This window comes from Limulus polyphemus, unplaced genomic scaffold (assembly GCF_000517525.1).
Source record: "Limulus polyphemus unplaced genomic scaffold, Limulus_polyphemus-2.1.2 Scaffold5215, whole genome shotgun sequence".
NCBI classification, from domain to species: Eukaryota; Metazoa; Arthropoda; class Merostomata; order Xiphosura; family Limulidae; genus Limulus; species Limulus polyphemus.
This window is the reverse complement of record NW_013670825.1, coordinates 43,767-68,155: the sequence shown is the minus strand read 5'-3', so window position 1 is coordinate 68,155 and position 24,389 is coordinate 43,767. Positions and strand designations below refer to the sequence as shown.

At 32.0% G+C, this 24,389-nt stretch overlaps 1 protein-coding gene across 3 annotated transcripts in view; it reads right to left on the bottom strand.

The window, feature by feature from the left end:
- Positions 1–14,045: 14,045 nt before the first annotated feature.
- Positions 14,046–24,389, bottom strand: part of LOC106472282 (calpain-5-like) — a 52,989-nt gene continuing 42,645 nt past the window's right edge. For 2 of the 3 annotated variants that reach the window (XM_013932912.2, XM_013932913.2), the window contains 4 exons: positions 21,464–21,660; positions 21,083–21,201; positions 20,718–20,854; positions 14,046–18,151 (listed from right to left, as the gene is read on the bottom strand). In XM_013932912.2, coding sequence (XP_013788366.1) covers positions 17,969–18,151; positions 20,718–20,854; positions 21,083–21,201; positions 21,464–21,660 — 636 coding nt within the window. In that variant the 3' untranslated portion in view covers positions 14,046–17,968. The remainder of the gene's footprint in view (positions 18,152–20,717; positions 20,855–21,082; positions 21,202–21,463; positions 21,661–24,389) is intronic. The other variant, XM_022400879.1, reaches the window with a different exon arrangement.

Here is a 24,389-nt window from a genome sequence, read left to right as displayed (position 1 = left end):
TGAAGATTAGCACAAAGACTAACACAATGGGCTATCTGTGCTCTGCCCACCACGGGTATTGAAACCCGGTTTCTAGCGTTGCAAGTACCGCAGACATACCGCTGTGCCACTGGGGGCTAGAGAATATTTCATTTAATAAATGTTTTGTTTTGATAGAGTTGTTTGGGGTTTTCATTAAAAAAAAGTGACATTAATTTCTTGACGACCTAATACATAAAAATGTTATGTCTCAGCATGAGAAATTTAAACTTGGTACACCCTGATGTTTTATTTGTTATGCCACATATTTTGATCAGCAGATTGAACTAATTCTTCATAATTCAGTTTTCTGAATATATTCTTAAGATATATCACTTTGAGCCCAGTTCTATATGAAAATGTAAGCTGTGGTATCGAGGGCGATATATGACACCTCTGTGAGAGGTGGCTATTCTTGTCCTAGGCGAAGTTTGTTGCTGAGCAAAGTCACTAGAAAGATATATTGGTGATGATAAATTCTCGCAGATGGAGAAATCAGGTTGAAACCTGTGCAATATCCAATTTATATGAGTTATTAGTATGGACTTTCACCTCCCATTTCTTTCCTACTGGTTTCAGGATATGTTAATAAACAACCAGACGATAATGGAAAGGATGTGGAGGAGTCCAGGATAGCTGCAAATCCGAGGATGCCTGAATTTGCAGTAGTAGAGATCGTGTTATAGGCTGAATATGCATGAGCACACGTAGTCCACAGACATGGAGTTTGACCCCACATTAGAGTTTTTGTTTTTCGCCTTATCCTGATGGGCAATATAGGATAAAGTATACTTTTGTAACAGACATTACAACTTTAACTCACACTCTTGACTGAGTTTCTCTAACAAGTCGAAGTTCGTTTGGCCCATTATGTTTGATCCTAGCTTCGCCTATATAAAATCTCTGTTTTTAACACTGCTGACTATCTCCATTTTTAAAACTGGACATTGTTTTTTCATATTTTCTATTGCAGATACCTTCTTGAATTGCTAAAATGGAAAGATCTAGTGGTGAGTTTTCTATCTTTGATTATAGTGATACCTCAAGGTTTTCAGTGCTGCTTTACATGCTTGGGATTAAACTTACTTTCACGTATTCAGAGCCGATAGAAGAAGACAAATCGCTTAATGATACATCCGACATGTGGACTCTGGTGGAAGTGACTGCAGGGCTTGCCCTCCAGACACCAGAGTATCCTACATCACCACTTGCTGTCTCACTGTTGGTTATCCCAACAATGCTGGAAACCAAAGAGCCAGAGAAAGTAGGTTTGACATCAAGTCGCCTATCACTCCCTCAAAAATCATCCCTGCCAACTTGAAGGAGCTGATAAAAAACCACAAGCATAAATAGAGAAGCAGGTTAGAGTATTGAAAGAAACCACCAATATGCACTATCAAAGGATGCTTTGCTTAGAAAGATAATCTTTATGGTATATGTGCGCCAAATCTCTACATAATTGTGTTGGTGGCTCTCATCACTTTAGCAGATGGTCCTTCTCATGATAATAAGGTGCACAGCCTTCATTCATTTGGCTGCCTGATCTTGGCAGTAACACTTTGACACTGTTATTTGCTGCAGAAGGAGTTGCTGTCATACTTCTGTCGAGGGCTTTGTAAGAAGCACTACCTTCTCCAATGTCTTACCAGGAATTAAGGTTGGTGGATGCCCTGATGCCAGTCTTATTATAGACTGCTGCCACAGGTGGTTTTACACTCGTTGATGTAGCTACAGTGGCGGCTGCCACTTTGGGGATTGTTTCCACTGGTGCAACAGTAGTAGGGATAGTGGAGGTGACTGATGGAGTAGCAGTTAGATTTTGCTGCCCGCTTCACTTGTTTTAACTCTGGAAAACTTCTACTTGAGTAGATTTGGTGGTCTTGCCAAAGGTTCAACTTCAATAGGGCCTAAGCTTAAACTTAGAATAATCTATGGTCCATGGCTCTGTTGTCAGAGATGCTTTAGGTGAGCTTCTCTGTCTTCTTCCAACTAAATTGTACATTTCTTAAATTATTGAATTCACACAATTCATTTATTGATGTACTGTGTACAGATGCTCATTATGAAAGTATAGGTTTAAGGATTTGTTTTTATGTAGTGCATATAAGTATTTTAATGTTAATGTTTTGGGTTAAGTTTGAGAGATCAATATATGTGATGTGGTTTAAAGGGTTTATATGTTGTTCTTTTTCCTTAAATTTTTTTTTTGTGTTTCATTAGATGTGTAGTATGTACTCCTAAAGGGAGTAAGCTTTTGAGTACTTTAATATGTTTTCTATGTTTTAAAATGTACTATCGTTGTTAAAGGGTTTGCATTTAAATATGTGCCAACACTGTTAACGGATATTATTTATTATGATGTAAAATGTATAGTTGTTAAAGGGTTTTTGATTTAAATTGGTTTCTCTGTTAAATACTATTTTTGTATTTTACTTTAACTTGTAAGCTAACATGTTAGACCACCTCCTACTAAACAGGGTATGTGAGCTTTGTAATGCATTTAGTGTAGTGTTGTTTTGTACTGTAGTGTTTAGTTTTAAATGTTATTAAGCAAGTGAATGATGGAGAATGAGCGAGTTAGTTTGACGTTTTGTGCATTACACAAGTAAAGTTTTTTTATAGTTCTAGAATTACGGACAGCCAGATTAGCTTGAGAAAGAAAAGTGGAAGGAGACTGTAGTGCGAGTAGTACTCCTTTGGCTAAAAAGTGAACATTTTAAGATTATGTTGTTTCTTGGTTGCACAAAGAGAGGCACTCAAATGGATTACTAGCTTTCACTTCCTCTATGTGGTTAGCAAAGTTATAGGTAAATGCCAAAGTCTGCTTATCAGATTCTCGTACAGTAATAGCAATATTGTTTTTAATTAATGAGCTGAGGTATTCTTGTCGGTGAATCAGATAATAGTTAGGAGTGGAATTGCCCTTGTTCTGTACTGTCCGTTGGCCAGCTGATCTAACAAGAACCAATGACTACTTTCTTGTTTTAGGGACTTGAGAGTTTATTGATATATTTAAGGCAGTTTTAGGGCTTGGGAGACCAGAATTTACATGGTTTCTAAACATTTCATATTGCATTAGAATTAACAGAAAAGCTTAAGAGAGACTTTGTGTGTGTTCTCCTGTATATTTTAACTTTACATGATAAGCTCTCCCATTTAAGATTTGTGCATAGTCACTATTCTCTACTCCTGTAAGTATTTAGCAGGAACCTTGCAGTTTTTGTGGAGTTTTGTTTTCATTTAGAGGAGAGTCTAACTCTCAAGTGTACCTCATTTTAATTTAATTGTGTTTGTCTTAAGCAAACAAAGGTAGAATTTCTTCATAGAAGTGTGAATTAGTAAAGCATGTAGTGGATACTCCATGCTTAGAGTTTAAAGCACTTTTTAAGAGTTTTGTAGTGAAATCCAAGTTAGGATCTTGGATTTCCCTGAGGATATTCTTAAACATTGTTTAATAATAATAATGACTTCTTACAAGTAATAATCAACTCCTTCTCCATGTTTTTAACAGATTCTTTAGTAAAGGTCTTAGCTTCTGTCCGAACAATAACTTTGTAAATGAATCTGAACTTCTTTCTTACCTACACAAATTCTCTTGGAAACTCAAACTCTATGAAGTTTTTCACAACAAATCCCACCCCACTGACAACCAACATACTCAAATCTTCAAAGAAATGCCATTTTGGACAGCTCCACAAAACAGACAACCACATTTGGAGAGCTATGTTAAAGCTGTAGAAAATGGCATAATACAAATAATACAATTTTCCAAGCAATGCCACAATAATCTGAACCAAAAAGAACGAACTGATCTAAAGGATTTTAAATCTAACAACAGTATTATTATAAAGCAGACAAAGGAGGGACTATTGTTACTCTTAACAAAGATGATTATATCACTGAAGCTAACTGTCAACTTTAGAACTCTAATTTTAAAAAAAGGCACAGGACCCTACAACTCAGTTTACTAAAACTATCCGTGATAAACTTAAAGAACTCCTACAAAACAAGAAAATCAACAAAGAAAGCTTTTAGTACTTGACACTTAAACAGGCTTGTCTGGATAGATTTTATCTTTTACCAAAAATACATAAACCTAATAACCCCACCGTCCCATAATATTTTAGCCACTTTATATATCATTCAACTTTTTGTAATAAACCTAGATCCTGGAATAAATGATCTTCGGCCATTAATTAGTTCTGTGTCTGACAAACAAGTTCTTTTCCCTCTTCTCATGTGTGGTGTAGATTCTTTATTTTTATCCATAACCTTTCTTAACACTTATTATTTATAACAAACTTTCAATGTCTGTGCTTTATCTTTTTAATTCTACCCATTTAAAATTTTCTCGTTAACTGATCTTTATTTCATTTTATCAACATCCAATATAGTTTCCTTTGACGTTTTTAAAAAACAAAACCTTTCTAACCTCTTTATGTTTAACGTTATAATTTCCTGTTGTATTTGCACAAAGAAATGAGTCACACCTGTAACAATCCTTTGAATGCTAATCAAGTCACTTATGGGCTGCCATGGTGGTATATCATAATGACACTTTACCTTCTCTCACACTTCACTTTATTTTGCCATTCCAAGTTTGTCCCTGATTAAGAAAGTTAACCTTTCAAAGGAGTTTGGATTATAGGGTTTCATACATTTTAATATATTGTTTTACAGTATTTTGCTAGCATTTAACTTGGGGACACTTTAAAAAACATTCTCTTACATTTTAGTTTAATTCACAAGGGGCAGAACGTGAACTGATAAGACTCCTATTTATCATTAAAGTTTTCATAGCTCTTATCGATTTTACTGACACACATGATCACTTGCCCATTTGTTAATTGTGTTAATGTTTGGTGTTGTATTGTAGTGCATTGTTTATTGTTAATATTTTTAAATACTGTTTTCCATATCTGTGTCTTGTCCTTTGCAGGCTATCTCTTGCACATGTGCCATCTATATTTTTATACTAGCAGTTTCTGAATAAAATTTCTATAATTAGATAAATCCAAACATAATTCTTTGAAAAAAATAATTGTAAATTTAATTTCAAATATTAGAGATTATAGTTAAAATTTTCAAATGAGTACAAGGAAAACATTTTTGAAAGCTATACATTTTAAACCTGTATCACCAAAAATAATCATTCAAAATATATAGAATAATGTTAAATTTCACATCTGATAGCCATTTTTGAAATATGTAACTTTAAAAAATGCCAAATGGTGCTAAGTTTGCACCCATATATTATAGCTCAGTACACCAAACACGAACTAAAACAATAAAAAAAAACGTTTATTACACCATATTTCCAAGCCCAAGGCTCCCAAAACTGAACTCGTTAGGTACTGTTATGCTACCTAAAATTCATAGTGTGGGTAAGGGCATCTAACAGCTCTTTTCAATGCACAATATTCATACACTTGAATTATAAAAATGTGTTCAGGTAAGAGATTTAGAATTTCCAAAATGGGGATATTACTTGTATATAGTGCCATTGGAAAGTAAAGGAATATAGAACAAGTTGGGGCACCAGGAAGAGGCCTGCAACAAGTAGTACCCCATCCGTGGTAAGCAAAGTTAGGTGCTTTATAACAGATAAGAATACACAAGCACAAAGACCAGTGGCAAGTAACATTAAGGAAAAGCTGGGAATACATTCCAATTAGTTTTATTACACAGTATTTTACTATCTTGAATTTATTCCCCACTTAATCTTGATGAAATACTTTAGTAAAAAATTTATTTGCACTTTTTTCCTACTGTCAAAATGTAGCTCTGGTACAAGCCATTCCAGAGCAATTTTATATCAGTTGTGGTTGTCACCTGATTTGCTGATTTACATATTCAAAATAGTTTTAATATAATGTTTGTTTGTTTTTTGAATTTTGCACAAAGCTACACGAGGGCTATCTGTGCTAGCCGTCCCTAATTTAGCAGTGTAAGACTAGAGGGAAGGCAGCTAGTCATCACCACCCACCACCAACTCTTGGGCTACTCTTTTACCAACGAATAGTGGGATTGACTGTCACATTATAATGCCCCCACGGCTGAAAGGGCGAGTATGTTTGGTGTGACGGGGAGTCAAACCCGCAACCTGCAGATTACGAGTTGAGTGCCCTAACCACCTGGCCATGCCGGGCTTAATATAATGTACTCAACCCTCTGCATTAACTACAGTGTGTTCCTTTCAAAACTGTAACAAAACTTTATTGGCAAATTTTCATTTTACTATCTGCTTTAAAAATAACTAGATCTTGATACGTTTTTGATATTACAGATGAGTTGAAAACAAAATGTTTATATTTGTGGAGGGCCAAAGTTGGAAATGAATCAAGCCTGACAGAAGTGTGCCTGCTTTTGACATGTGAATGCTAGAGGTTTAACAGAATGCTCTCCTGGAACAATTTTACAATTAGAATAGTGTTTAGAACCTATTTTGATGTAGTGGAGACCCAAGACATGAAGGAAATAATGGGAAAAAATATCAAAATTGAAACAACTGTTGATTTTACCCTTCAAAACACTTTAGATTATAGCTGTAGTAAGGTCTATTCAGATAATTCTTCAAAATTTTCATAGATAATGGCATCCATGTAAACTAGATGTTGAAAGGTTGTAAACATACACTAACATTTATTTATTATACACATGTTCTGTTTGATTTTTAATTACCCCAAGAACTTTGAAGCTCTTCCAAAAACATGTTAATTTTCAAAGTTTTTAATGAGTACTACCTAGAATTGCTTAAGAAAACTAAAATAAAAAAAAAGATTCTGGTTATGCAACTTACTTTATGGATGAACAGAAAGTTAGTTATGAAATTGACAGAATTATTGTATTGAACAAAGTAAATTATTGTCTGTTATAGCACTTACTTCAAGCATGGTAACTAATATCCTGGTCCTCTTAAGAAGCTTAAATAGTACAGATTATTATTTAGGTTTATCGAATAACTTAGGCCATATTCTTGAGTGAATGCTATGCAGTGAAAGCTTGTGCCTTAAACATTGTATTATACATTAACTTAAGTAGCATGTTTGTCACAATAAAAAAAAATATATATATATATATATAAATAACAGTCATTCCTAAGAGTATAATATAAAAACCAGCAAGAAAACAAATATATATCCCTTAAATTTTGTTACTGGAAAACTGTCACAAAATTCGTACTGCATTAACACTGTTTTAGGTCTTTTTGAGTTATCCTTTCATGATATCCGATATTAAAAGTTAGCTTTATTTTCATTTTTTCTTGGAGATGAGTTATTAGTTCAATATGCAATAATCAGAGGGTTAAAAATATACAAGTGTGTTGTGTTTTTCATAGGTTTTATTTAACCTAATTACCTAATGTTACCTACCAAGACTTTAAAACATCTGTGCTAAAGATTGATAAAATTTATTTTATTTGTTTTTCTTGGAGCTACATCTGCACCAGCTGTTTCAAACTGTGAAGTGATACATTAGATTTAGTTTTGGATTTAGGCATAAGCTAAACAAGTCATAGCTTAGGGCCTCACAATCTGCAGGGCCTTACAAAATTTCAGATATTTTTTTTTGCTTTTAAAATTTTATGTGGCTTTTTAGGTGTACTGTAGTTTTTAAAATGGCTTGTGTAGCAATTTTTTATGTGTAGTTTTAAAATGGCTCTGTATGTAGTAATTACAAGGCATATATACATGTTTTCAATTTTTTTTGTGGCAACCCAAGGTCCTCTTTTAGTACGCACCTTTGTGAGACCTTCTGGTGTAACTTTTTAACAAGGGGCCTCCAAGCTTTATATAGCTTAAGGCCTCACCAAGTCTAAATCCGGAACTGAGTCTAGATGAAGAGCAGCTAGCCAACACCACACATTCCAACTCTTGGGTTACACACTTTTATAATGCACATATAATCCCAAAGTGTATATCATAATTTATTTCTGATGGTAAAGGAACAAACCACATAACCTCAGTTCCACAGTCTGGCACCATAACCACTGGGTATTTGGTGCAATTCCTCCAGTCGGTTTGGTAAAAACTTTCACAGTCTTAACATATAATAAGCACATGGTCAACACTGAGTATGAATGCTTATATAGAAACTGTAAAATGGTCATTATCAATTTTATATATGAAGAATTATAAAGTTTACTGATATTTCAAGACTGATAAATTTTGAGATACTTACAGTTGCATTAAGTTAGATGCTCCAAGTAACAGTTTAATAACCTGGATAATCTCCTGAAGGATCATTAAGAAACTCACCTTTATTTATATATTAATTGTAAAAATAAAATCTGTGTATTATCAGAGAGCAAATTTCAACTGTTAAGAATTGTGCACATGTACAGTAGTCAACAATTGCTGGGAATCATGTTTTTACATAACAGGTACACTAAAGTTAATAAAGGTCAGTTCTGAAAAAAAGACAGCTTGGAAGTCCATTATCTGGACATTGTCTGCTAAGTGCAAACTTTCTGCCTGGGTGACTGATTGGATCCTGGCTTTGTTTTCCAACCATACCCCCAAATTGAAAGTTCATACAGAGAAATTTTGAGGTCCTTAATTTGAGATCACTGATCGTTGCATGCTAAAATTGGTCTGATTGAGATTATGCAGTGTAGAAAATGCCTCATTTAGGTCAAAGGTATCATCTTTCCCCTGCAGAACTTAACATGGTTGTTGGGATGCTGCAGGGAGGCATGACTTAACGCAGGGTTGCTACTGCTCTTGGCACATCCCAAAGTGTGGTGACCAGGGCCTGGAACAGGTTCAGATAGTTTGGCAGAGTCAAAAGCAGATATGGTGGAGGAATGAGAAGACTAACAACTCCACAACAAGATTGCTACTTGACCATCCAGGCTCGAAGGAATCGCTTTGCCCCAGGAGTCCAAATGTTTACACAGACACCTTTACAAGGCTCAGTTGAGGGCTAGATGTCCTGCTGTTCATGTTCCTTTAAGCTGACAGCACAGGCAGGCATGACTGCAGTTGGCTAGAGAATACAGGAGGTGGACTGCACAACAAAGGAGGGCCATACTCTTCACTGATGAGTCCTGTTACTGTGTGGACTTTCTTGACAGATGCAGAAGAGTTTGGAGATGCCCTGGTGAGTGCAATTTGCCTCAGAATGTCATTAAACATGATTGCTTTGGAGGAGGCTAAGTCATGGTGTGGGGAAGCATCTCAATTTCAGGCTGTACTGACCTTGCAATCATCCAAAATGGAAGTCTCACTGGCCTAAGATACAGAGAAAAGATCCTTTCATCCATATGCAGGTGCAACATGGCCAAACTTCCTATTTATGGATGACAATGTGCATCCACACTGTGCAAGGGGAGTGACTGCCTTCCTGGAAGCTGAAGGAATTCCCAGGATGGAGTGGCCAGCTAGGTCTCCTGACCTCAACCCAATAGAGGAAATCTGGGAGCAGCTACAGACAAGGTTACAAGCTCATCAAGCCCAATCAGGAACACTCCAGGACCTGGAAGCTGCCCTTATTCAAGAATGGCAACATATTCTGCAACAATGATTGGTTAATCTGATCATGAGCTTGTGCAGATATTGCGTAACAGTCATTACTGCTCAAGGTGGTCAAACAGACTATTGAAATCATCTTGACTGTGAATAGGACACTTCTTTCAATGACTGTTGATTTAAAAATTTCTCTTGTTAATACTGTACCACAGGGTGCATCAGTTCCTCAGGCTCTGTTATCCAAGTTAAATGTTATAGAATTTAATAAAGTGTAAAAATGACTCGTCCAGGTGTTTTTCTTCCTAAGATGTTTAATCTATACATACCATTGTGGTAGGTATTTGACATATACTCAAAATAAAACATGATTCCTAGCAAATGTGGACTACTGTATTACAGTTTTGTGTTACAAAGATAAGGATTATAAATTTGAAAATGAGAGGTAAAATACAAAAAGCTGCATGTAACTGGCAGAAAAAAATAGTAAGCCAATTTTAGAGTTTAATGTAGAAAATTCCAATCGGTAGTAGATCTCATACCCCACTACACAGATTGCAGTGAAGGCTTATCAATATTAGGATATTTACAGGACAAATATGAGGAGTAATTGTTTAATAATTTTTACTTCATATTCAAGTAAATACAAAGCAGTTAAATAACTGCCACAAACTGTGACATCAAGCATAGAAAGAGTTACAACTGTAACTGTCATAGAAACAAATATCCAGCAGGTGTAGTCTGGAACACCAAGAGCACATCAAAACTCACACAGAATATTATCATTTACTTCTTATATAAAAACCCTACAATGCTAGTAGATTAGACCCTAAAAGGTGAGTAACTGAGGTAGAAGCAAAGAAATTCATGTAGTTGTTTTATGTTTTAGACAAGTACAATAAGGAAACATAATAATTGGAATTATTTAAGGAAGTAATTAACAATTCACACGAGTCTCTCTCAAATATAATTTCTTCATTCAAGTCATATTAATTCTAAAAATAATTAGTTTTTCCACAACAATTTTATGGCAGCCACCAATACAATAGCATTCACTAATAGTTCAGAAAATACAATTTAATAAAAAATACTAAAACATATACCAAACATTATGGCTTTACAATAAATCTTTCACCATAGACAATACTTAAGAGCTTTTATCAGCATCACATTTCTTTACTTTTAAGAATTAATGAAATTGTTAAAACATATAACCCTTTCAAAAACAAAAGTACACCAGTACCAAACAAATTAATATATGAACATGCAGTATTTATCATGTAATACAAAAAATGGCATGTTAAGGCACCATAGATAACATTGAAAATAACTACTTGTGTTTTTCTTAATCTTATGAATATATTTGTTTTTCAATTACAAAAACATTGCAAGTAAACAGTATTCTTAAAGATTTTCATATTTGTTAAAAAACATGTTTAGCATGGAAGTCCAACCTGAAAACTGTAGAGGCGAACTTTTTGAATAAACATATGTACATAAAGACCCAATTTATATCACATCATTGTAGACATAACACTTCATCAGATATAATGGTACTTAGTTTTTAACAAAGAAAAATACTAGAAACTATAGAACATTAAGTTTGGCCAACATTTTATATACACTTGAGCTACAGCCCACAGAAGAAATACTCAACAACAATATTGTAGTATTTTTCACTTAGGAGGTTTGAACTATTAAAATACAACAGTTTAATAAATGAAAATTTTCCTTTAGGAAGATAAAAGTACTAACTTCTCTAATATACTATTATTAAAGAAACAGACTTCTTTAAACATAAATGATTTTACATGATGTTTTAAAAAATAATTCTGCCACATTCAGTTATTCTTTTATGAAACCCCTCCAACTAATAACACTACAACTAAGACAGTGTAACAACCTTATTTTTAGTTAGAAAACATCATTTACTACAACACATCCCACTATTAACTCTTTTGTGCTACATAAAATAACACTTAAAACTATGTACGAGTTCTACTCCTGTTCTTAAGAAATGAGAAATGAAACTATACTAAAGTTGTTAGAAATCCTGCTATATGCAAAATCATTACTGTTCATCAACCTTGAAAATAACAGTTAAAACTATGTACGAGTTCTACTCCTGTTTAAGAAATGAGAAATGAAACTATACTAAAGTTGTTAGAAATCCTGCTATATGCAACAATTGTGATTGGAAAAAAAAATCATTACTGTGCATCAACTTTGAAAAATAAGAAGTTTGAATTTCAAATAAAATAAAATAAATTAACTTCTTAATAAACCAGAATTATGTTAGCAAGAGAATCTAGCTTATACAGTTATATAAGGCTAATTTTACATTGTACTGTGATACACCTGAGAAATCAGTAACCATACAACAGCAAGACATTGCTAGTCATCCTGTGTTTCTCAAAGACTATATGTGTACATACACACACTTTCTGGCCCAAACAAATGCATTTTGTCTACTGTATGCAAAGTCAACAAAATCAGTTGTTCAACACCAGAGTTTGTTAGATTGGTTCAGCCAAACCAAAGAAATGAGTTCAGATGACATTCAGCGTTGTTTTGTGAGACAGAGTAATCATAACTGAATACCTAAAAAACAAAAACACTAATGGGAAAGTTATTACTAGATCTTCAACTAGTAAGGTCTTGAATCTTGAACAATATAATCTACAACTAGATCTTCAGTAGTGTAGTGATTTACAACTTTATTTCTATAGATCCTGCTATATTAACATGAGCACCCCCAAAATTAGTTTTGAAGACCAAAATACTTATAATACTTTCCCATGCCTATAGTATAAATATCAGCATTGTGAAGCTCAGAATTATAGAACATGCTGAAGAGAAAAGGCACTCGTGATATTTCATCTTTTACATGAGGGCATATAATTAGGCATTCTGATTGTGAGAAAAACAAGAAGTAGATTTTCAGAGATTTTGAACTTTCGAATCGGTATGTGCACAAGATTATTATTAAGTATCATCAGCTGCACGATATCAGATCGGCTTCTCAACCTTTCACAAAAATAAAAAGCAAAAACTATGGGCCAGGTAAATTTCTTACAGATCTCTACAGCTTTGAAGGGCAATACTGCTCTCAGATGACTCTTACTTCCAGGAATGTAATTCAAATAGAAGCATTTGGATATGTAGGAAGGCTGGTTATGTATTGTGGAAAAAGTGCTTAAAGACAACAGTGAATGAAGGTGGCTGCAATATCAGGGTCTTAAGGTGTGATTTCACACAGTGGAAAGACTGGGTTGATGTGTTCATACAGGGATGTCTCAATTCAGCAAATTACATTGCTAAACTTCAGAACCACCATCTCATACCATTGCTCTGCCAAGGGGTTGTGTAGGCTGTATTGCACCATCTGCAGAAAGATTACACCACATGCCATACATTAAAAATTACCACTACCTGGAAGAGACAAAAGGGATTGAAGCAGAACCATGAACTCCTCAGAGTTCCAACATAAATCCTACCAAACACATCTTGGAAAACACTGATAGACAATTGTAAAAAAGTGAAAGAACCATGGTTCAAAATTCATGGAACTGTAACAAAATCTGGACCAGAGTGTAATACATAATCTCACTGATTCCATGCCTGCATGGGTTCAAGCCTTGCATAGTGGATTAGGCCAAGCTATTAGATATTGATGTGTTTGCATCTGCTGATTTTAGGACATGTGTTGCAGTTTGTCATAAAAAATGTCTCTTCTGTTTCAATGCTGCTTATGTTGATACTGCAAGGCACTGTACTTTAACAGCAAAAGTACATACAATTTTATTATTTGTATCTACAAATGAAGCTAGGATCTGCAATTAGGTTTCTATTAACTTGCCAAAAAAAAAAAAAAAAACATTTTTACCATTTGTACTATAAAGTAATACACGAATAGTGTAGATATGCTTTACTTTAGTACTTTTCAAAATGAAATTGATAATTATGGAAGTTACAGAAAGGCATTTAATTAACAAGCTAAGCTTGTGGAATGTTTGCTCTGTGTATTGTGAAGTGTTTTGAAATAATTGTGGTGAAATACACGCTAAGATTTGAATTTCAAAGTGAGAGAGTACTTTGTTTTTACATTAGATTTTAATTTAATCTTAACTTGTGGTTATTTTCCTTTAGTGTTCAACTTTACTTGACTTCAGCCTATATGGGGAGTAGAGCACACAAATTAAAAGCAGATTTTCATTAAAGTCTTTATTAGTAGCCCTTACTAGTCACACATTTGCTTTTTCTAAAATACACAGGAGCATTTGCTCGTATCTCTCATACAATAATAAAAACAATTTTTGGATTTTATTGTGTATTCTCAGAATACACAGCAACTAGTTAATATTATTATAAAAATAATTACAAAAAAAAAGAGGTTAGGCCTGATAATGGCAGGATGTTCTTGAATCTTAGGATTTAAGGTGTATGTCCTTTCATTAGGCAATGGATAGATTGTGAGAAAAAGACCAGAAACAAATCTACACACAAAATGATATTTAATGACATTTCACAATTTAGAATACACTGTAAACAGTACAGTGAAATTGTTACTACAAGATCAGCTAGCTAAAATTATAAAGCTGTTAAACTGTACCACCTCTTAAACAAAACAAACAACTAATATGGTATAATGCTACATTAAATACATTTTAAATTATAAAATACTCTCATCTACATTTGTTCTTAAAACAAAACAATATATAAGATCTGCTTATTAAACACTTGATTCATAAAAACTGAGATTATCTGCTCTGGTCTATGATGAAAGAAGAGAATTAACTGCTTTCAGAGAAAAATGTTTAATGCATGGTTCATTTTTTTTTAAACATGCATATAAGAATATACTCTCAATCCGTGAAAACAAGATCCACAGAAACTTTAATGCTGCCACAAAAGCTATCTAACAAGTCAATTGTTTCTTTGATAACAGACACCATTCTAAGATCACACATTACACTTCTGAAGACATAACTATGTAACAGAAAACAAAACTTAAAATAATCACCAAAATTTAATAAGATAATAATCTGGATTTTAAAAACATGTTAAATGTTAATCCATCCATTTGTTATCTAATTAAAAATTTCCATAAAAATTAAATTAGATATAAATGAGTTATGATTTCAGAACCAGCACTACCTATTAAGGTTGTTAGGTTGAAATAAGACAGAAAATAATTATATAGTAGAGGTACTACTCATATATACAACATTCAGTATCAATAAAAGCCATATGAAAACATTTCTAGTCTTTCAACTCGCATGATCATCTAATTTCATTGGCTTATCAAAATGGTGGGCATAACTGGAAGCAGGAGTGATAATTTCATATGAAAAATAATAAAAGATCTGCTAAACATGTACATAGATCACTCAATTTGTAAAATTGCAATCAGATCATTTTCATAACACTGAAAAAACAAACAGGAAATATCAAAAAACAAATATTAACTACATGTATATCAAAATCAACACATTTATTTATTTATGTAAATTGTTCTTTCAATATCTGCAATAAGAAGAAAATCTGGGTTTTCAACACATTTTTATGTTTTTAATAAATACTGAGTTTATAAATATAAAAAAACAAGTATATTAATTATGATTGTACTTCAAAGATGCTAAAGAGACTTCTCCATCTCTGTAGCCTACTTCGTGCCAACAAAGATACACTGTGTGGATTACAAAATTCTCAGCAACTTCTAGAAATATTACATAATAATCTCTTTATCGTTTCTTACAGATGTTGGTACTGTATTAATTATATGCTACTTGAAATTGTGAAAACTGTTTTAAGTACTGAAACTCATTCCAAGAAATTAAATAATTAAAACTAATTTATGTTCATTCTCTACCTTTACATATCTTATAACTACATAAATTTCATTAATAGTTCCACTTAAAATAATAACCTAGACAATATTGTCAAATAGACATATAATAACTGTTAAATTATTTTTAAATATATCTATTTAGTTTTAAAGTAATCCAAAAACTTGCATTATATGTATCACAATATTTCAATAACAGACAAACATTTGAAAACAAATTATTAATCTCTAAAGTAAGATGGAAAAAATTAAAGTGCAAAAATATAATAAGCAGATCATTAAATATTTTCAAAACACAAAATGACACTTCAAAATAGGATAAATAAAAGAATAGCATAATTTCCATTGTACATCAGTACCTGTAAAAATTGGGTACTCATTTTACTCTTCATGTTTCTGAAATGTACTAACTAGTAGATGCCACCAGTATCCATTCTTTCCCCAACAACAAAAAAGCAACATTACAAATTCATTATGCTTAATTACATTTAGTTTTACTTCAATAATTTAATATTCTAAGTACAGTACATTACTCAAGAATATCATTTATCTTGTGTTACAACTTAAACAAAATGTAATGATATTTAAACCTGACCAAAGGAGTGATTATGTTAAAAATGAAAAATTAACAAACTAGTTCCACACAGAGACTATAATATATCAAAAACTCATAATTCATCCAAAACATTTCATAGGGATTTTCATGGAACTTACACAGAAAACTTTGTGAAAAAACGTTGAAAATATGAATAATATATAAAACACATTCCATGCAGCTACCTGAAAATGGACACTACATGGGTGTATAAATTTTAATCTTCCTATTAAACTTGCCAGATATGTCTTATGGTACAAACAGATACTTAAGAAACTTTGCATCTCTCACCTCTAATGATTTCTAAATCAGAAATCAAGTTTGTATAAAATTAGCAATAAAATAACAATGTACTTAAAATTTTTGATATTTTAGAAACAAAATGTATTGAAATACATCTTTATCTAGAAGTTTTGCACTAAGAAATGTTCAAAATCTCATTAGACAATGAAACTTAAAATTAAAAACTTTTTTAATTTTACATCATGGTCAATTAGTGGAACATTTAAAAGAGGCCTAATTTTAAAATAGTTGGATAAAAGTGAGCAAAAAGTTTGGAAAAATTTATGAGGAATAAATCTTTTCTTTACATTTCAGCCTTGGGGAAAAAAAGCAAAGAGATAGGTTAGTGGGTTTTTGGTTAATATTTTAAGCGGATATTCATATTTTCTAGGTTGAAAAAATCATAAGTACTTTTTACTGCATTGGGTAGAGGAAAGAATTGGACATTTTAAGTGCTACTAATAATGAATATTAATATTTTCAAGTAAAATGGACAGCATAACTCTCGCTTAAACAGCTTTAAAATCATTATGCACAGTTGGTGAAAGTACAAGTTATAACAAATAACTTGACAATTTTTTCATGTAAAAACACACACAAAAGTTTTAAAATGTTACACAGATGCTTTCTTTACTTTAAGCATTCACTATAGTACCCCATACATCACAAACCAAGGCAAGTTATCAAACTAAAAAGACTAAAATATAAAACACACCAAACAGGATGAGAAAAATTGCAGTATATAAGGTGTTTATAATATCTACAAGTTCACTATCAAATGTAGATATGTAAATGTCAATACAAAAAAAAAGAATTTTCCCTTGTATTCAATTTTCTTTAGTATCAATATGTTGTAGATTTATTTTCACTGCTTTCTAAAGACAAACAAAAACTTTACTAACTCTCCAAGTATTAAACTATAAAACCACATACTGACTTTTCCCCCCTAGTATATAAAATTTATATACCACAGAAAACCTGGGTTTCTCAACAGACTCACTCAAATCAACTTATAACTGCTGCTCATTTATACTAGTACAGGTATTGTGCAACAACTTTAAAGTTATAAATGATGCATCAAAAAACCTTCATTAGAACACCAAATTACATGCTTGATGCTACAGATCTATTCCTAACTTTATCTTCTTTTTACAAGTTGAATAAGCATTCTAAGGGGGTTGGAAGAAGTCAATTAAATTCATTTTTTGTTTTACAAACAAGTCAGAGGAAGCTTTACCATCCCTTTAAAGAAGTATGTATTAATTCAATGAAGTAAAGGCAGATGTGCACACATACATTTTGTGCTAACCTGAAAATATCTTCAGGTTTGGTTCAAAACTTAAACAAATAAAACCAAAATGTTACACAACAAAAAAATTATTTGAAATTTGCACAAATGTCGATGTATTACTTTTGAGGAGGAAATGACACTGAAAGTAAAGCTAATGGTAGAAGAGCTCCAATGTCCAGAAATGCTGCACAATGTTAGATGGTGCTAAAGACCACAAGTTCCAATACAAAAAAAAACACTTTTAACTCTTGTGTATATTAAAACACCATAACCTTTTATCAAATGAAGAAAAAAAAAACACCAAAAAAGTTTCTAATTTAAAGGCAGCAATTTGTTTTTTAAATAGACATAATCCTTTAGTTACTACCTAGGTTTATGAATATAAAATACCACAAGTCACACTATTTATAGGTAAAAAAACAGTTTGGCAGGTAAGACTTAAAACTTTGTGACAAAATAAAGATGGTTCAGTAAGCCAAAAGATCATCAGAAGTTATTAATTCCACAACTACCTTTCCAGGTTTTTTTACACCTTTTTCATTTTTCCTTCCAAAGAGGTCGGCTTCATGAATAACAGTTTCTGTTGATAGTGGTGCCATGAAGATTGCCTTGCCCATATAACTGTCCATCACTATATTATTGTTCCACACCTAAAAAGAGGATGTTTTTCATGTCAAAAAGATTAAAAATAGTTGCTACTTCATAGAACACAGGCTAAAAATCAAGAAATTTAGAGGTATAGAAAAATAATTGTTTGTTGTATGGAAATAGGTCCGTGACAAATGAAACATTTTAAACCAAAAATTACTAAAAGCAGAACAACAGTTAGAAGCTTAAGTGTACTTCTTAAATTCATATAGACTTTTTGCCACAGAAGATCAAAAGCCGAACAAAGAAGCATCAGCTTAAGTACAGGCTCATTTATATATAGATGTCATCCTGGCAGACCATGAACAGCAACCAATATCAACAAGGAATTTACTGTACTAGCATTTCTGACATTTGGGCAACACTTTGAACACAGCTGCCGATAATTTTCCATAATTGTATAATACTGTTACAATGGTTACCTTATCTGCATTTATGCCTATAACTATTGTTGTTTTTGTGAAGCAGTTTTGAGTTTAGGATGTTTAATTTGTTATTGTATTTGACATTTTTTTTTTTAAATGTATGATGCATATTAATACATTTCAAAGAACATGACTTCAATGATAGTGTCACAGGGTGGGCCCATAACATCTCATTTCATACCACTAACAAATATTTTCTTATACCTTCCATTATGAATTATTTCCCAGCCAGCAAACTTCTGAATCACCCAAAAAATGTGTATATCTTTATGTATATTATAAATAATTAGTGAAGTTACACCTCTACCTGGTATATTTCATTTATACAAGATACAATTTTCAATCCCAAAGTCTCAGTTGAGAGTGTATGTCAGGTTCACAGGTTAACAGCCCAAATTTTATAGCTAAAAACCAAATTTTTGAAGGTGTTTTTTTTTACACAAATAAATAACATGTGAAGTGTATGGTAGAATCTCAAACATAAATACACTACTTTTGACATTTTAATATATCACACTTAATGATTTCTGTCACAAATGGAAATCCAGATACACAAAAGTCAGTAACAGGTTTAATATTGATATGTTTTTAAGAGTAATTTTAGGCTTATTGGTTTTCCAGTATTTTGCTGGCTTTAAGTGCTTAACCCATAACTTTTAAATATAAATAACGTTCCATAGAATATTTTTTCTCTCATCATACAGCCCAACTGATGAGTTCTGGTATTGAATGAAAAGCTTATTGGACAGTGATCTGTGGGAGACAAAGTTTCAGATATAAAAGACTGTTTAGTATAGGCAGTATTATTAATTAACTTATTTTGTGTTTATACTTCATTGATGTTGAGACTATTGAATGTTGTGTTAGCAATCCCTTGATGCCAAGGGTATTGAAATTTCTAGAAGGCCTAATGATAGACTTATAAATAGCTGCAATCAGATGAAGGGCAACAGAGAGAGTAAAAGTAAAGTCATGTGTAAGGGAGGTTTGGTGAGAGAAAAGTTAGAAAATGCAAACTTAACCATCGTAGAAGTGAAACATTAACCCTAATTTTTGATACAGTTATTGTTAGTACTTTATTAAATTATTTATTTATTTCAAATATTCAATTAGGAACATAAAATAATATATTGCACAAAAAGTACAATGTTTTATAGCTATTATTATTTCATTAGCTTTCTAAATAAGCTGTAAGTGTGTTAAAATATCTCCCTCACCATGTTCATGGTGAATGTGGCAATTGCAACTTCAAATCTGTAGGCCGATTAATTTGTCATCAGAACAAGCTAGTATTATAAGTAATTAAGCAAATTAAAATCTTCTTTCTACTGGTTGTAAATAATAATGTAATAGCAAATGCCACAGAGAATTACTGACATTTCTAGAAAGAAAGTATGTGATAAGATAGTGGGGCATTAGCATTAGAGTTTCTGGTTTATTATATATCTCTCTCTCTAAATCAAATGATTGGAGGCTTTAAAGTTAAGGGTAAATTTGAGCAATATCTATACTATAAGTTTATAATTTGTGTTATAACTAAGAAGCTCAAATATGGGAGGAAAAAATTCTAAGGAGATTGAAAAAGAACTAATATCCTGTGATACACTGAAGACAGAGAATTTATTTAAATATTTCCTTTTGAAATTAAGAAATTAAAACTAATATAACATTAATATTTTGTTCATTAATTACATTTGAATGCCAAATTGATAAATTGATAATTAAGTTGTAAAATGTCCTGACGTGTGCACTTTGACCCATACCTATACACATAGGGTAAATCAAGTTCTAAAGATAATTGTTATTAGAATAAAAACTTCTCAGTTATTTTCAAATGAAAATGGCAAATTCATTTTCAAGATGTGCAAGTTCATATTATGCTTTTTATGCAGTTATGCTTTTTAAAATTTGTGTTTAAAAATATTTCTATTCAAATAGTCTGGTTTTCTTAAAAATATTAAAATGCATAAGCTCATTTATTATAAAACTGTCAAGTTTGTACCTCAGTATTAAATCTTAATTCACTTTTTACTGTGAAGCTACAACTTACCTTCAAATATTATTATTCACTTTACTACTTATAAATCATTTTACCTTGTAAATAGAAGGAACAAAAAACTAATTTAATAAAATGTCAACAGACCTGGACTTTTAGGGGAGAATTCACATTCTTCCGATAGAATATAGCACTCAAGTTCCAGACTGGCTCTAGGGTATCTTTGCAAACATGGCTTCTCACACTTTCCCCTTCACACTTAACAATGCAGTATGGATCTGCTGCTGCAGAGAGAGATTATTCCAACACTATATCTTACAATCATGAGAAAAGATGATTTTATATTAAATGTTTTACACTAACAAGTTACTTTCTATTAGAAAAAAAAGGAAAGCTTGCAAAAGTTGGTATACAGAAAATAATTTACATTAAGTAAAACAATTTCTTAGAGAAACAACATGTATTACATAACAGATTCATCATAAAAAAAATAATTAAATACCAAAACCTACTGCCAAATCTGTCTTGTTTCTCCAGGCCTGACGCTCCTCGTACAGTGATTTTTGTAACGAGTGATGGATAGCTGATGCAAGGCCATAAACTTTGAGATGGTGTCTCAGCAGTCATTTCTCTAGAGTAAAAATCCAACAAATTACTTGTGAAACACCTCAAAGAAGTAAAGTATGTTATATTAACAGTTAAAAATTAGATGTAAAATGTAGAAAAATATAACTGTACTAGTTATCAAGCCTTAACAATCTGGTACATACACCATTTATTAAGAATGAGAAAATGAAAATTTTCCAACAACTTAGAAATTTTGAATGAGTATTTTACACATTTATTAACCAACTGAAGAATAACAAATAAAATTGAAAATTAATTATTCACACCTAGCATCTGATTCTTTGCTGGTGAAAATTCGCATCATAAAGTCCCCGACAATTTCAGGCTCAAATGTACTTGGAACAATCACATAACGTCCTCGATTTAATGTACATCTAAGAAAAATTCCTCTTGTACGAATGTAGTCAGATGTGGCAGCTCTTTCCATGATAGTATGAAGTCTGTACTTCCTGTTTACTTGCACCTAGCAAAAAGAGAGAGAAAAAAAGGTATGGTGAAAACTCTAGTAAGTAACCACACTCAAAAATATTGTTGCTTAAATAAAACTTAAGCAAGAGTCATGTAACATCAGTATGCTCATGTGCCTTAAACACTGTATTCAAGTTATACTGCATAGTGTTTACCAATTTTACTTGTTAATTTTAATTGTATTACTATTACAATTCTAAAACAATATATATATAAACTTGTATACAAATTTAACATATATATATATATATGTAAATTTACATATTAAACACAGGCTACTTTAATACATTTTCAACATTACCATGTGCAAATTCGTTGAATATGAAGATATAGACTTCTGTCTATTATTGGTGAATATTGAAAATGAATGAAATATTGTAATTCTTATTGCATGCTTACAAATTCAGGCCAAATTTTTAATGTTTTACAAATCTTCATAACTTGGCCAATTTAACTTAACAACACAAACATACTGCGATATGTTTTCCAATGTGAGTTTAAGTAATATGTTAGACTTGTTCCCAATCTAAGTAATAAATTTTACAAGATTTACAAGAATCTGGAATATGAGTGTGCTAAACATCCAGAGACATTTAAGAATCTACTTACAAAAGTCATGCAACTTAGTGACTCAAAAAAACAACAACAAAAAAACACATATTTTAAGGCTTCTTGAGTGACAAAGAAAGGACAAGCATAGAGTACAAATGACACTGTCTTAAGAATAAAAAAAAAAGACAGAAGTCCATAAGAAGCACAATGTCAAGACATTAACTATCTGTTAACAAAGAATATAATAGCTATTATGTAAAGAAAATAATTTTTCGCCCCACTGGCTAGTACAATCAATCCCTTAGCAATTTACTCAGCTGTACTCACCACCTTTCTACAATAGATTTTACTATTATTCAATGCCAAACCTTCAATCTCACTTACTTCTTCCTACAGTACACATATTGATAAAATTATTCAAAATATGTTCCACAAGATTTTAATCACTATTGTACAATATCACAGAGAGTATAAATGCAATAATCTAATGCAAGTTGTAAACACATACTTTCATGAAGCTGGTTTCTAGTTGTCTTTACACCTTTTTCTGACTACTGAGAACTGAATTTATGAATAGACAAACAAGCTTGATATAAAATCATCCGCACTCAATGACATGTTAAGTCTGAATATGAACCTTCAACTTGGTACTGGTATGTACACCATGATGTAACACCATTCATGGTTTTCTCCATTACCTGTATATGTAACCATCCACCTCCATCTAACTATAGTCATTAGAAACCCACATAATCTGTGACATTCAACCATATATAGATCACCAAAAGATTAAAATCAATGGTTAACTAAAACAGTTCAATAAGCACTACTGGTTAAAGTACTTCTATGTACTGGTTACGAATGCTTTGGTTGTTAAACTGTACTTTTTCCAAATCTGAGCTGTAAATTTTATAGGATTTATAAGAAATCTGGAATATGAAGGACATTTAAGAATCTACTTACAAAAGCAAGCAACCTAATAACTCAAGAAACAAAAACATATATTTTAAGGTTTCTCCTTTAAACATGAGGAGACATAGAATAATAAAAGAGAAACTTAAAGTATATGCAAACAGAGAAATCAGTCACAGCTGAACCTTCTTACAACTTCAGATACATATTTCAATGGTATTGTTAACAACAGAAACTAGGAAAATTAGTTTAACTTATAAATAAACCAAGCATTAAATGAGATCACAGTTTATAAACTAGTAACCAGCAGTACATGGAATTCTATCCTATAAAATATGTACAGATGTCAGAGTCTGAGCTCTCCCTCAAGACTGAGATACATGTCTTTAATACTGATTCTTTATTTTTTATGAAAATCTCTTATCCATTAGTTTTCAAGATATATTATCTTTATATGCTAAGTTGAAAGTTCATCTTTAACAGGCTATGCATAACAAACCATGTGGTAAGATAATCTAATCAAAAACACCTTAAGTAAAAAAAAAAGGTGTGGGCAAAAAGGATTGAGTATGTGACTTAAAGAAATGAAATAAAAATTGGCAGCCAAACTGGTAACTACACTTATAGCACTGATAAGAATTTTACAGCAAATATTCATTCATTAGTTAGCCAGGCCGCATATTTTGTTCAACTTTGGTCATGATGGTGGGTAAAACAAAATATGCTGCCTAGTTAACTAATGAATTATTATTTGCTGTAGAATTCTTATCAATGCTGTAAGTGTAGCTTTCAGTTTAGCCACCAATTTTGATTTCATTCCTTTAAGTCGCATGCTCAATGCTTTTTTGGCCACACCTTTTTTCACACCTAGGGTGTTTCTGATTAGATATCATGACTTTTTGTCAATACACACAAACAAACCAGCAAGTAAGAAAGTGACACTCAATAGTAACCCAAAATAGCTTTACGATCGCAACCCTATTATTTGAAACAGACCTACACTTTTCAGAACAAATCAGATTCTTTAAAATACACAGTACTGTGCAAAAGTGTTAGGACAAAGTCAAAAACTGGATTTCAGGCTACTTTCAAAAAACAATGGAAGGTAAATTACAGGTGAAACATCAAAATTTTATTCATTTTCATATTTAGTACAACAGAAACTCTGTGGAAGTGCTTGAGTTCAGCACTTGAGTTTGCTTTAATAACTACAAACAGGTCTTTCAGGCATAGTTGCAATATGTTAAGTCAAAGTGTCTT